Source organism: Typopeltis vanoorti, chromosome 8 (assembly GCF_054136105.1).
Source record: "Typopeltis vanoorti isolate ZY-2024b chromosome 8, IOZ_Tvanoo_1.0, whole genome shotgun sequence".
NCBI classification, from domain to species: domain Eukaryota; kingdom Metazoa; phylum Arthropoda; class Arachnida; order Uropygi; family Thelyphonidae; genus Typopeltis; species Typopeltis vanoorti.
In genome coordinates this window covers 130,380,905-130,395,026 of record NC_143556.1, presented here as the reverse complement: position 1 = coordinate 130,395,026, position 14,122 = coordinate 130,380,905, and the positions used below count along the sequence as shown (strand labels likewise).

At 35.9% G+C, this 14,122-nt stretch overlaps 1 protein-coding gene across 1 annotated transcript in view; it reads right to left on the bottom strand.

Moving 5' to 3' along the window:
- LOC150104352 (ferry endosomal RAB5 effector complex subunit 4-like) overlaps positions 1-14,122 on the bottom strand; it is a 267,536-nt gene that overhangs the window by 73,476 nt on the left and 179,938 nt on the right. The window contains exons 6-7 of the mRNA XM_090396938.1: positions 7,109-7,447; positions 848-953 (exon numbers count right to left, since the gene is read on the bottom strand). Of these exons, the coding sequence (XP_090253064.1) occupies positions 848-953; positions 7,109-7,447 (445 nt within the window). The remainder of the gene's footprint in view (positions 1-847; positions 954-7,108; positions 7,448-14,122) is intronic.

The window sequence follows — 14,122 nt, the reverse complement described above, 5'->3', positions numbered from 1 at the left end:
GCCATACCATTTCCATTTCTTTATTCATACTTCCCTTCGCTCCATTATCACTAACTTGTGCTTCTACATTCGTGCATTCTTTCACTTCCCCAGTTTCACTAGGGAAAAGTGAAACTGGGGAAGCTTTCTTTCCATTTCTTTCATTTATGCCATCTTTTATTTTTTCAGTCTGTTTCACATTCATTAACTCTCTAATAACATATCGCACTTCCTACAAATCCATACTTTCTCTCATCTACCATTCAGTCTCTCCACAAACATCTCTTTCATTTTGCCATGCATACATATTACACTCATGACACTGAACCATTTTTGAAAAGTATATTGTTAATGCCACTTGATTTTTGTGACACTTACCTAGTCGCACCGGTCGATGCCCATGTGGTTGACCTCATGAGTACTGCCATTGTGTTTGGTTTACAGAAGGCAATTTCAAATAATAAATCATACACACACACTCTAAGCTATCAAAAATAAACAGTACAACATTAGAATTCAAGCAATATTGCCAATTATTACTCAAAATAGCATATCTTTTCCAGAGCTCTTTTCTAATGCTACACACCTTACAGCCCCACTAGTTTGGTGTTGTGATACCATTAAAATAATTTATGAATTATGTATATAAAAATTATACTTTAAATAATACAATTATATAAAATCTGATAAAAATGTTATAAGTATATTCTTCCTTTCAGAAATAGTTAACACATTCAGTAACAGATTAGTTGTTAAAAACACAGTATGTAATGCGATGTTTTAATAAGGAATCTGTAACTCATTGCTTGTTAAAACAAGCAATCTGTTACTGAATGCTTCAAATTCTTAAAAGTAATGTTAAGGATACGCAAGTAGCGTCCTTGTTGAGTTGATGACAGAGTCCATGCATGTTCAAAAAGGAATCCTACACTAGCACATTTCATATAAAGCATTCTAGAGTTAGGTGGATCCAACTGAAATAAAAGAAATACCAAATAAGAAAGGTAGGGTAAATAGCTAGTAATAAGAATAAAAGCTAATGAAAAGGATGTAATCACTGCTAATAAATGAAAATCATAATAAACATATCAAATACTAATCAGACAGAATTTTTTTATGAGTGTGACTGGAACATGTAAAAAATTATTGAATATTACATATTTCTAAGTGTAATGCATCCATGTGTTACATCACTGTTAATAAAGGTACCAGTATGCATACCGTTGCACATCGTCTCAAAAGTATACCTCTATCCTCTGGAATGCACAGTCACCTTCATATGATCCCCTCCCCCCTACAGATTAAACCATCAGCTGTTCAAGTAAAATGTTAATGGGTTCCTTCTTTCTTCTTAAGCCATTTGTCCACATACAGCACTATTATGCTTAAAAGTTTTGCAACTTCTCATATGTGGAATTAATAAACATACACTATGTTGACAAAAGCATTTGAACACCTAATTGTGGTAAAAAAAATTTTAATTACATTTCTAGTACCAAGTGGGTGTCTTTCATGCCATGAAAGACACCCACTTGGTAAATAAATAAATAAATAAATACTGAAACTTTTTCAGTTTCAGTATTTATTTATTTATGTGTTTAAAGATGACGCAGGTAAAACTACTGAGGAATAAATGCTCAAGAATTAAATGAATGATGTGACTTACAGTGGTATTTATGACATTCGCATGGGAAATCTTATAATCTAACAACTTCCTCTCTTTCTCAAAAAAAATTTTAGACTTTACACAAAACAAGACAACATTTCAAATTTTATCAAAACTGCTGCAAAGATGTAACTTGCATACTTCTATGGAGAAAGCAATATCCTCGAAGCACAACCAACCTACATTTTGGTAATCTTGTGTTGAAACGATTATCAAAGGATCTCAAGTAAATTATATTCTCATTTACTCCTTTACCTAAGTGTAGACAAACAAAGTTTGTGCATGAAGTATTTTAAAGAGTAGGCAACTTGAATACAGAGACCGCTGACGTTACAACATCTGCCTCAGTATCCCATAATTCAAAAACATTATGAGAAGGCCCACTACTCAAACTAGTTTCAAACTTTATTATTTCCCTGGCCTCCATGGAGTCATAAGACTAATCATGGGAAGTGAATACTAGACAACACAAAGTCTATCATACCACGCATTAAGCCCATCCACAGCTTAAACTTTTGAAAGTTCAAACAGTAGATGAGTTTAACGAGTGGTAAGATAAAACTCATCCACTGTTTGAACTTTTACTACTTGTCAAGACAATGCATTCTATGCTCCTGCCTATCTCCATGAAAGAAATCCACTTCAATCTGATAACTTTTCAACAGCTTAAAGGTCTCAAATATATTAACTCCTTGTCTTCTATCCACCAAACTCTATAGTTTACTTACCTACAGTCTATCCTCATAATCAATTGTAGTCTGATATCATTTTTGTTATCCATTTCTACACCCTCACCAAGGTTATTTTATCCCCTTCAAATCCCAGGGACCAGATCTGAGTACAGAAATCTCTGATCAAAGCTTTATACAATGGAATTAAAACCCTTTTGTCTTTCATGATTGTTGTCCTTCATCCACAATATTGTAGCAATTCTCCAAGTTGTCCTAACACCTTTCACAATTTCTTCTGAACTTAAAATTTCTATCCGCAAACACCTGAAGAGGCCATGCTTCCCCCACATCTTCCAGTATAACCCCCCATGTGACTGAGTATGAAGAATTCCATTTGTGTATCCCAAATTTCAAAACCTTACATTTAATTGCATTAAAATGACATCTCCATTCCAGCTTACTGAAATCCCCTTGAAGAGCCAAGACATCAGCACTATTGTGAGCACAATAATGCTCACAAGTTTCACATAATTTGCAAACTGAATATTTCCCTGTGGTCAAGTGATAGACTCAATGCATGGAGGACAGGTAATTATTATGGGTTATTTCAACTATGGGAACATAGATTGGAAGGACAGGACACATGGAAGGATGGGAGGCAGGAAATGGAATTAGGGGTTCAAGAGTGCTCGATCTAGTAATTGCATCTGAGAATTTGTCTATAATGAATATGACCAAATTGCCACCAATTGGTGAGAGTGATCATAATATGATCACTCTCACCAATTGGATAATATGATCCCAGGTCAAGACCATAATATGGTTTTGACCTGGGAGGTAGCTAAATGTGTTAAGACAGGGTACATGTGGAATTACAGGATTGATATGCATGATAAGCTTAGGAGATTGCTTGGATTAGTGCCATAGCATGTAAAACTGCAAGGGCAGAATGTCAGTAGTGCATGGGAAGTGGTAAAGGGAGGTAATGGCAAACTGTATACAAGAGTCAGGAGAGTAAATCAAGTGGGAGTTAAATCAATGAATAGCATCATTAAGCTGTAGTGGCAAAAAAAGAAACAATTGTGGAGGGAACATAAGGAGAAAGATGACCTGCAGGCACAGGCCAGAAGGAAAACTAATGTGGTAAGAAAGGCAAAAGCAGATTATGAATGGAAATTAGCAATTTAGGCTAAAGAGAATTTCAAACAGTTCTTTCGATATGCTGCAAGTAAAAGAAAGAATGTATATGGCAGAATGATTTTAATGAATGCCGATGGCAAGAGGTAACTGAATTAGTTGAAATAGTAGAATCACTAAGTGAACACTTCACAAGAGTATATCATCCAGGTGGAGATATTGCAGGAACGAGAGAGCCAAAGGCTTATATGGGAAGTGAGATAAATGAAATGGAAGTACATAGCATATTACAGAATCTTAATGTGAATACAGCCGTGTGATTGGATGGTATACCAGCTCGAGTTTTACATGAAATGGCAAAGGAATTGCCAGTGCCCTTGACCATATTGTTTAATCTAGGTCTCAGCTTTGGGTAAGTCCCAAGGGGGTGGAAAGAGGGAAAAATAGTTCCACTGCATAAAGGAAGCTCCAAGAATGATGTAGCAAATTACCAACTGATCAGCATATCAGGAGTTGCTGTCAAAGTAGTGGAGAAGTTCGTCAAGAGCAAAATACAGGAATGGATAGATTGAAATGGGATACTGTGTGTGTGTGGGGGGGGTGTAGGCAGAATGGTTTTGTGAAGGGAAGGTCATGCCTAAGTAACTTGCTCATGTTTTATAATACAGTGACACTGCTGGACTTTGCAAAGGCCTTTGACAGGATACCACATGGAATTCTAATCACATGGGGATGGATATAGGGTTGTTAAGATGGATAGGAGAGTGGTTGATGGAGAAATATCAGAGAGTAGTTTATTCAGGAGTAAAATCCAAAAGAAAGCCTGTAACTAGTGGCATGCTACAGGGTTCTGTTCTTGGACTGCTGCTGTTTAATTTGTTCATTAACAATATAGCAAAGCATCTTAGAGGAACTGTTCAGTTATTTGATGATGATGCAAAGTTGGGTAGAGCAATAGTTAATACACATGTCAAAATTTTGCAGGATGATTTGGATAGATTGACAGACTGGGAAAAGGAAAATGAATGTCAGTTTTATGTGGCAAAGTGTAAGGTTATACATTTTTGGGGTGAAAAGATTACCAGCTGTATACCACATTGGTGGAACTGTACTCCATGAAATTGACGAAGCCCAAGACTTAGGAGTGTTAGTGGATAGGGAGTTAAAGTTTAGGGGCACAGAGTAAAAGTGGCTAAAGCAGCTCATCAGATCACTTGGTTACTGAAGAATACTGTGATGAACAGAGACAAGCAGGTTATTGTTTCTCTTTATAAGTGTTTCTTGGTGATGAGGGGGGGGGGATTCAGAGGTAAGTGACCAAGATGGTAGCAGATCTATGGAATGAACCTTATGAGAACAGGTTGAAGATTTGTGGGTTACAGAAATTGGTTGATAGGTGGAAAAGGGGAGATATGATTGAGACATACAAATTACTGAGGGGGTTTTTACAAGATTAATTCAGACAAAATTTTTCAGAACAGGTGTAGTGGTGGGAGAACTAGGTTTTTTGCTTGGAGAGTAGTGAATGAATGGAATAGGTTGCCTGAGTCTGTTGTGGGTGCCATGACTGTGAATGAGTTCAAAGCAAAATAAGATAGATACTGCACAAATGTTGGATAGTTCTTGACACGATATTCAGGGCCTCCTTCGATGAGTCTAAGGACCCCCTTGAAGTTGTCCATAATTATAGTAATAATAATAAAATTTCACTTGAAAGATTGAATATAATGGTCACAGTATCGAACCCTGCGATGCTTCATTTATAACCTCCCTAACTCTTGATATTTTACTTCCATATACAACTGTGTGAGATTTATCAGTAAGCCAGTTATCAATTCAATTCATTATCCTGATATCCAAACCCATATGTTGCAACTTAAAAGACAACTTGTTATGTGGCACCCTGTCAAATGCCTTTGCAAAATCCAAGAACAAGACAGTCTGTGCCTTACCATTATTCACTGCTCCTGTTACTATATTCTAAAATGCAACTTGATAACAAGAGCAACCCTTAACAAATCCATGTTGGACAAAATAAATACTGCCCTTATCTCATCAATTGTGTATAAGAGTTGTTGCCAATTTCTCCAAAATCTTAAGAACTGCAGAAATACAAACTGACCTATAGTCACCACCACCTCTTATGCAATTACAAAATCTTACCCCCCTTCCAGTCTGTTTTGACGACCCTATCCCCATTGTCAGTTTCATAACACATTTCCTTGAAACATGTGGCAAAATTTCATCTAGTCCCCATGGTTTACTGACATCTAGTGCACTTAGTATGGAAAACTTATGAATTCTGAATTTATTCAACCTTTCTGTCTTTCTCTGGAATATATCCTCTGCATTCACTTCTAATGTTTCACCTATCCCTCTAGGAATAAAGTCAGCTTTACCTGGATGGAACACTCTAGTAATTAGTGACTATTAAAACAACTATGTCATCTGCCTTGGTCATCTGAGCACCATCCAGATGCAAACCACCCACAATCATTTTTCCTGCTATTGGCCAAATGTAAAAACAAAAAACCTTGGGATTCTCCTTGGATTGCAGTACTATTCTTCTCTCATATTCTGGTTCTCTCTCTCTCTTCTTACTATACTACTTCTGTTACCAGCCTGAACCTTATATTCCTCATGAAGCTGTTATCCACATTTCTCTGTATGCCTTCTATAATCTCATTTTCATCAGCAATTCCTGTTTAATTTTTCTCATTAGATGAACTCCAAATTACTCTATCTTCTTCACTTGAGGTATACTGTCACTGTGGATGTCAAGTTTTTCTTAATTATCTCTCATGCAGTACTAACCTTTCTTCCCTCTAACTCAATTGCAATTGCCTGTCTTATAATCCCACATTAATTCCTTCTGTTTTGATTTTTTTTACATGCCTATTCATCCTCCATGTCAAGACTATATGGTCACTCTCAAAACACTAGGAGCAAGTATGACATCTTAGTCACAATCAGATTTATTGATGCTATGACCAAGACCAAAACTCTCCATTCTCCTTAAAAAAAAAAAAAACATTTCAAATTTGGTGAAAATGGATAAATGAGATAATGTACTGAAGATGAAAAAACATTTCCTCTATAACTCCATCCGTGTTCATTTTGGTTGACATGTATGGAAATTCTAAAAGGGATTTCATAAACTATATTGCTAATCTGGTAAAGGTTAGTTGAATTATGTTACCTATGCAAGAAGTGACTGTGGGAAAAAAGACTCCTTTAACCCTACAATGGTCTCCTCACTTTGGTCAAATTGAGTTGAAATTCAAGTCATTCTGCTAACAAGAGATGACTATAATCTCCCTTTTAATACTCATCCCCCCTTTCAAATATCAAAATATCATGAACTCTAGAGGATTTCTGGGAAAGAAGTCTATCCCATAATCTTCCTCTCACAATTTTGAACATTAGAAAACAGGTGTCTGAAGCAAATAAGGCTGGAAAAACTAGAGGAAGACTAAGTCATAGATGAACTTGTTAGAAATACTCACAGAGTAGATGAAATCAGAAGAAAACTGTTAATAAAAACTACTGTCTTTAAAATATACACACAATGACAACAATGAAAAATAACTGTTACTATTATTATCGCTTACCTAAAATTCATAACAATAACAAGTTTACTTTTAAGAAATATTACCTGTAAATTTTCTTTAGAAGTTAGCCAACGTCCTCCAATTGAGAGAGCTGAAATAACTTCATGTTTACTTGGAACAGGGTAAGAATAGTTATCATTGGCATTTATCTTGTATTCATCCTCAGAAAACATAGTAATGCCATTATCTATAATAAGATCTACTCCTAAGCCACCTGATTCTTCCATACAAGCAGACCAGATACCCAATTCTTCATTGCCATTTCCATACTTTCCATTTCTATTAATACTTCCCCTCTTACTTAAGTCAATTACTAAGGCTAACTGATCATCTAATCCTTCCATGTAAAGCTTTTCATCTTCACTGCTGACTGTTGTAATAACCTATTTCAAAAATTAATAAATCAGGTAGTTTCAGAAACATTAAAGGAAAAAGATAACTTGAGTAATATACATGACAATTTTAGAGAGAAAGATAATATAATAGTTTACAGGTCAGGTTGGCCTAAAAATTAATTTTAATAGCTGTGTATTTCACCTTAAATTTCAACCCACTTTTAGCTTAAAAACATGAAATGAACAATATTGCTACATTTTAACCCACTGTAACAATCACACTCCTGCATGAACAGGAGAATGTATTATTATAGTCAAACATGAAACAAATGTGAATAAAAATAATTGTTTAACTGATGAAAAAAATAAAAACTAAATAAATATGAAAGTAACAGTGTAGAAGTATTATACAGAGCTAAGACACCATCAAATTTACCAATTGATTTCCAGGCGCTTCTCTTCATTATATTAAAATACACAACTCACTATTATAAGATCAGACAGGTAGTGCCACTGTATTAATAAGCAATGTAGAATATTAATAAATGTCCATAATGCTAGAGCTTCTACTTATGGCCTTCCTGAAGTTCAGAAGTCTAATTTATAAGGCTCAAGATCATACAACAGAAAAAAAAAAAAAACTACAAAGATAAAATTAAAGGCAAACTACTTGACAATTCAGGCACTAACACTCAAAGAAAGGAAGGAAGAAGTATATTCAACACCAAATATGAAGATAAACTTCTGAAGGTAGATTCAATTAGTTATGTGGAAATGGACAAAAAAACTTATCTGTGTCTATAGTTCCACAGAAGGTTCCCCTAAGGAAGAAGTAGAGGAACCTTTTGAGTCATTAGAGCAGGCAGTTGACAAAGAAAATGGAAAACACAGTCCTTGCTGTAGATCTAAACAGCAGAGTACGAAATGAATCCCACCAGGCATATAGGAACATTTTGGGAAAATTTGGAGAAAAGGACAAGCTAATAATAATGGTAAGTATCTGCTGGACTTCTGCTCAGGACAAACTAGATAGTACTAATGACTCCATGAAAATTCATGGTAAAAGCAATTCGTCAAATAAACAATTAACAAATGGCAATCTATTGAATAAACAATTCACTGCAAATGCAATTGACTGAAAAAACAATTCACTGATTTCGATGAATTCTTTTATAATTCATCAAAAGATTAATTTTCTTGAAAACTATTGTATTAAAGTGTTTGGTAAGAATACTTAACATCACCAATGTAGACAACATATGTATGTGGTCATTGAGATGTAATAATTATTTGTTTTTTACAAAATTATTCTGTAAGCATGCCATGCCTGCTACTTCATTGTGTAGATAGTGATTTATCTCTAGACAAAAAAAAAAAGTTCATCCTACCTAAATTTTTCACAACAATGATCAGATTGAAATCAAAACTGACAAATTTTAATATAGATATTAACTATATATAAAATTTCATTCAATTTCATCCAGCCAAAGCAAAATTATTAACATAATTTCAAAACTTCTTTTCTAATAAAAGTGATTCAGCTGGAACTAAAACTGAACCACACAGACTTCTTGTGCGTTTCATAAAATTCCGATGTTTGCACGTATTTCATAAGTCCAAGCGTTATTGCAGTATAAAATTTCTACAAGTCCCTTTTTAGTCCCGAATACAGCTGAACTGAAAACTGGAACAGTTCAACAAATTTTTGGAAAAGGTTCAAATTCCAAACTGGAGTAAATTCATACCATATATAACAGGTGTGCATGCTGATCTCATATACTAATGCCACATACTAATCCATAATATATTACCATATGAAGCCTCCATAGTTCAGTCAGTATAAACAAGGCCTTTTAATTAGAAAGTCCGAAGTTTATACTGATTTGAAACCAGCTAACTCAACTGAAGATGAGTTAGCTAGTTTCAAATGCAGATGACAGGGTTTTGACTCCCGAAAACTCGAGTGTTTCAAACTGGTCCCATGAACATGCTTATCTACAGACAAAGCATTCACCAGATAGGGAAGAAAGAAACCCTCATGTTCTCTAATTATTCCTTAATAAAGTAATACTGCTATCTCGCCATTTGGTTGAGGAGGTATGATAATAATAATTATTATTATCATTGAAGTAGCTGTCTTTAAAACGTAAGGATTCCACGCGATGAAGCATCCATGCCGATATACTGTTACTGATATATGAACCATTAAGCTTTAATATTATTAATGTATTACAACACTGCAGTTTGCAAAATGCTGATATTCTGATGTGAAGGGTAAAAATGATAAAAATTGGCAACATGTCCTGATGATAATCCCACATGAATTTCACAAACACAATATTTTGTGAACATTTACAATGTATTACAAAACAAAAGAGTGCTGCTTTTAAAGATAAATTATAATTTATTATCATAGGAAATATTATAATAAATTTATACTTGCATGTGCATCTTGTCACTTTTATGGTTTATTCCATATTTGTTTTCATTTGTAAATAACTGACTGTTTTCTCATCATTTCTCTCTTTTTATACCCTCACTGTAATTTATTTCCATGAACTCAGGCCACAAAATGAATCAGTAAACAAAATCTACATTGTATTCTAAGGAACACTTCTTAAAAAAAAAAAAAAGTATTCTTCTGTAAACATTTTTGAAAATTATGGAGACAACTTCTGTAAATTGCCAGATTCACTAAGAACTTGATTTAAAAATAATTTTGCTCTCCAAAAAATAAACTAAAATAAATAAAACTAAACTAAGCTAAATAAATAAAAATTACTACATTCCTTCAAAAGAACACAGATCAAATGAATTTTCTATTTGTATGATGTCCTGCAGTTACGGTTCTGAAGAAGATGATTTCATTTGTTCCACATACTGGATGGAGCCGCTATAGATCAGTTGGTTTCGACGATGCCCTTTGATTGGAAAGAGATCTGGTTCGAATCCTGCCTGGGATGCGAAGAACTTTTATCAGGCTTTTTAATGAAAGTGAATAAGCCATTCTCAAACAGATGTAGAGGGTTTTTTCTCCCAGAAATTCGTGTTTTTCTTCTCTCAGAACAGGCAAACCAGCCATTAGAACACACACTATTAACATACATAATACACTGGCTTCATAGCCTGAGTTGCATTGGCCATAAATCTAAATAAACCAACCTTCACCTAAAGCACCACTTCATCCTACAGATATTCAAGGATTGAAGGATAGGAGTGGGCTAAGGATTTTTGCCTCCCATTTTTACCTTTCACGAGCCTGTGTAGCTCAGTGGATGTGGCGTTTGCACACCACCGCGCTTGGCCGCACGAAGGAAGTCTTGGTTTCGAGTCTAGTCGGCGACTAGAGGAAATTTTTCTAAGCCTTTTTTCGACCGGTTCCCGAGTTAGTCGATCTCTGGCACGGGCAAGCAGGTTTTTCCTCCCGGAAACTCGGGTTTTTCGTCCTGTAAACTCAAGAAAATCGACCGTAGAACCCACATTATTTCAGACATTAAATATATTGTGTTAAGGTTAGGGACCACGAGATGGCGGCACATTTGAGCCGTCTCTCTTCACTGTGTACCGCTTAAATAGTGATAGCCTTGGGCCATCTGTCTCTGATTGGGTACCAGTGGAGATTGAACTGCCCACTCAGTCTCCAAAAGTTAGATAGGGCTAAGTGGCCTCGCCTACTCCCGTATATACGGGAATAAAAAGGCGTTAGCTGATTTTTTTTTTTTTTTGATTTTTACCTTTCATATTATTATTATTTGATACTTCCAGGGAGTCCAAGGACTCATCGAGGGAGGGCACCCGCTCTACAACTCCGTCTCCACCATTCAATCACCAACTGACCTCAACTACACCAACTCATCTACCGCTGACCACCACCACCACCACTGGTATTTCCACAGACAATCACAAATATCCATGCCCACGGAGGGATTCGAACCCGCTGCCTTTTTAGCTGGAGAGCGGATACACTATCCACTCTTCCTACATAATCCAGAAATCCTGCTCTAGATACCAAACACAGAACTTTTTCAAACCACTTCAGGCTTCCAATAAACGAGACAGTTGTCTCACAGCAGGCAATGAAATTAATCAGTTCATCAAGATGAATTGCAACAGATATATCTTAAATGCTTGCAACACATCTACATGCACTCTATTTCCATTTACAAATCACTCAGAGTAATTAATACTCTAAGTAATTAATAATAATAATAATAAATTTCTTGTTCTTATTCAGCAAAATCCTGTGCAACTTCTAGGAATTCCCATAATAGTTGTCCCTTTCCCTACTTTCACCACTTGGAAAACTATCTCTATTCAATAAATACTCTCAGCAGCTTAAGTGTTCCAACAATATTCATTGCATTCATAGATCTACCTATCGCAACTATATGAAAAAATGACATGCCAAAATTGGCAGATTTTTAAGAAACAAGTTAGATTATTAGTACTAAATTCAACTATGAAACACAGTCATTTTAGGACAGTATGATAAGTTTCACAAGTTTACTCTGCTGTACACAGAAGTGACCAATCATAAGGAAACATTTATTATACATTTACTAAAATAAAGAGCCAAAGGGCTTCAGTTTGGCAATGCAAAAATTATAAATGCCAGCCGGCATATTCCCGTAACCTCTCTGGTCAACTTATTTTTACGAAATTTTCATAGTTTCTATATTTGGCTTTGAAATAATGCTGGATCTAATATTCACTTAATTTTTATAATTTATTATAGTTTCTTGGCTTGTGACATATTTCATTGTTCTTTTAAAAAGGAGCCATAATTCTAAATTTGGCATTATTCCTCCTTGCTCAGCATATGACAGATCGTATGGATTCATTCAAGCATGAACTTTCTGGAGCATTCTGCGGTCATTTCAACTGCATGGAAAAAAATGACTTCTGTTTTCCTAGAGTGATTGATTACTGTAAATAACTAGTGTGGTTCCTCTGATTAATTTATTGCATCCATTAACATGCTTTTAAGCAGCATACTTTAAAATCAGCAATTTTTAGCATGTCGTTTTTGCATCAGTTGTGATATTTACAGAGATTATACAAACGGAAATACTTTAGTGTGACTGAAATACATCAGTGTGACAATTTCCATAAAATATCATGCTACCTGCTACTCTTCTGACACTGGCCCAACCACAGCTATCCTACCTCTGTATATCAATATGTTTCTCAGTCTTAAAGGAAAAATGTTCCTAATATAACACTCGAAGTTTCTTATGATATTATGCATGATGAGAAACTTCAAGTGTCATATTAACAAGTTAACGAAATAATTTAGTTCAGAAGGATGAACATTGATTTGTTTGCCAAGTAACTTTCATTTGCAGGTACTTGGCTGAACAGGTATACATGTGTGCACTACATATTAATAACACTGTTAATGTTAAACTAGCACTTTATTAGTAAAAAGAAATCGTCAAAGAACACTGCTTAAGCCACCGTGACGAATACCAGTTTGAAGGAAATTTAGTTTTCCAATTTGAAGTGACATGGTGCTTTTATAAAAGTGGAATGCTCAAAAAAAAAAAACGTTCAGGTCATGGAGCGAGAGAAAACTGCAACCAATTTCTTGACTACAGCAAAAAAAGAAATCACAAAAATAAAGTGAACAAGAAGTCAGGTAGATCTAGATTAACAACTCGTGGATACTACTATGATTCAATGACGTAATTTATCATTTCAGTTATCTTTAAAATAATGGATAATCTTTATTATTTTCTTCCTCTAACTCTTCAGAAGCTGGCAGATGAGTTTAGGGAAATTTTCAAACAAAGTGTGCCCCATTATTTGCTTACAGTAATTTTTTTTTAAATTATCAGTATTTTGAATTGTATTACATACATACATCTTCAAGGCCCACCTTTCCTAATTGGGTTGTGGGGGGCAACAGCTGCAAGAGGAACTTCCAATGGTCACAATCCTCTGCCACCAAGCTCAGGTGTTCTGGTGGGATTCCCAAACATGTCCACCCAAGTTTCTGGATATAATCTATCCAGCGAATCCTTGACATTCCACGTGGCCTCTCACCCTCTTGGCAAAGAGGGCCTGCTGAGGGAGCCTCTCTTGTGGCATTCTGACCAGGTGCCCGTATCAATGTAATTGTGATCTCTCAACACGGAGAAGCAGCGGTTGAGTATTGAGGGTTTCCCGAATTGCAGACCTTCTGACTCTGTCGAGTCTTGTCAGCCCCGCAACCCCTCGAAGGAACCTCATTTCAGCCGCTTGGATTCGTGTCCGCATTCTTTTGCTCATTACCCAACTCTCATGACCATAGGTGAGGATGGGGACACAGACTGTATTGAAGACAGCCAGCTTTGCCTTCTGGCTTAACTCCCGCTTCAATACTACCGAACGGCCAAGCTACCGCAATATTGAGCTTGCCAAGCTAATTCAAGTATCTAGTTCTAAGTCCCATTTTCCATCATTCGTGAATATGGACCCAAGGTATTTAAACTTCTCCACCTGACTCATTGGGACTCCACTTACATGTAGAGTGCACTGGGATGGTTTTCTTGAGACCACAAATGCTTCAGTTTTGGCCACACTGATCTTCATTCCGGCGTCTGCACAAACAGCTACAAACCTATCCAGGGTCCGCTGGAGGTCATCTGTGGAAGAGCTAAGCAGAACTAGGTCATCTGCAAAAAGCAGACGTCCCATGCTACACCTTCCAATTCTGACACACTCACTGCCTCGGATGTGCCT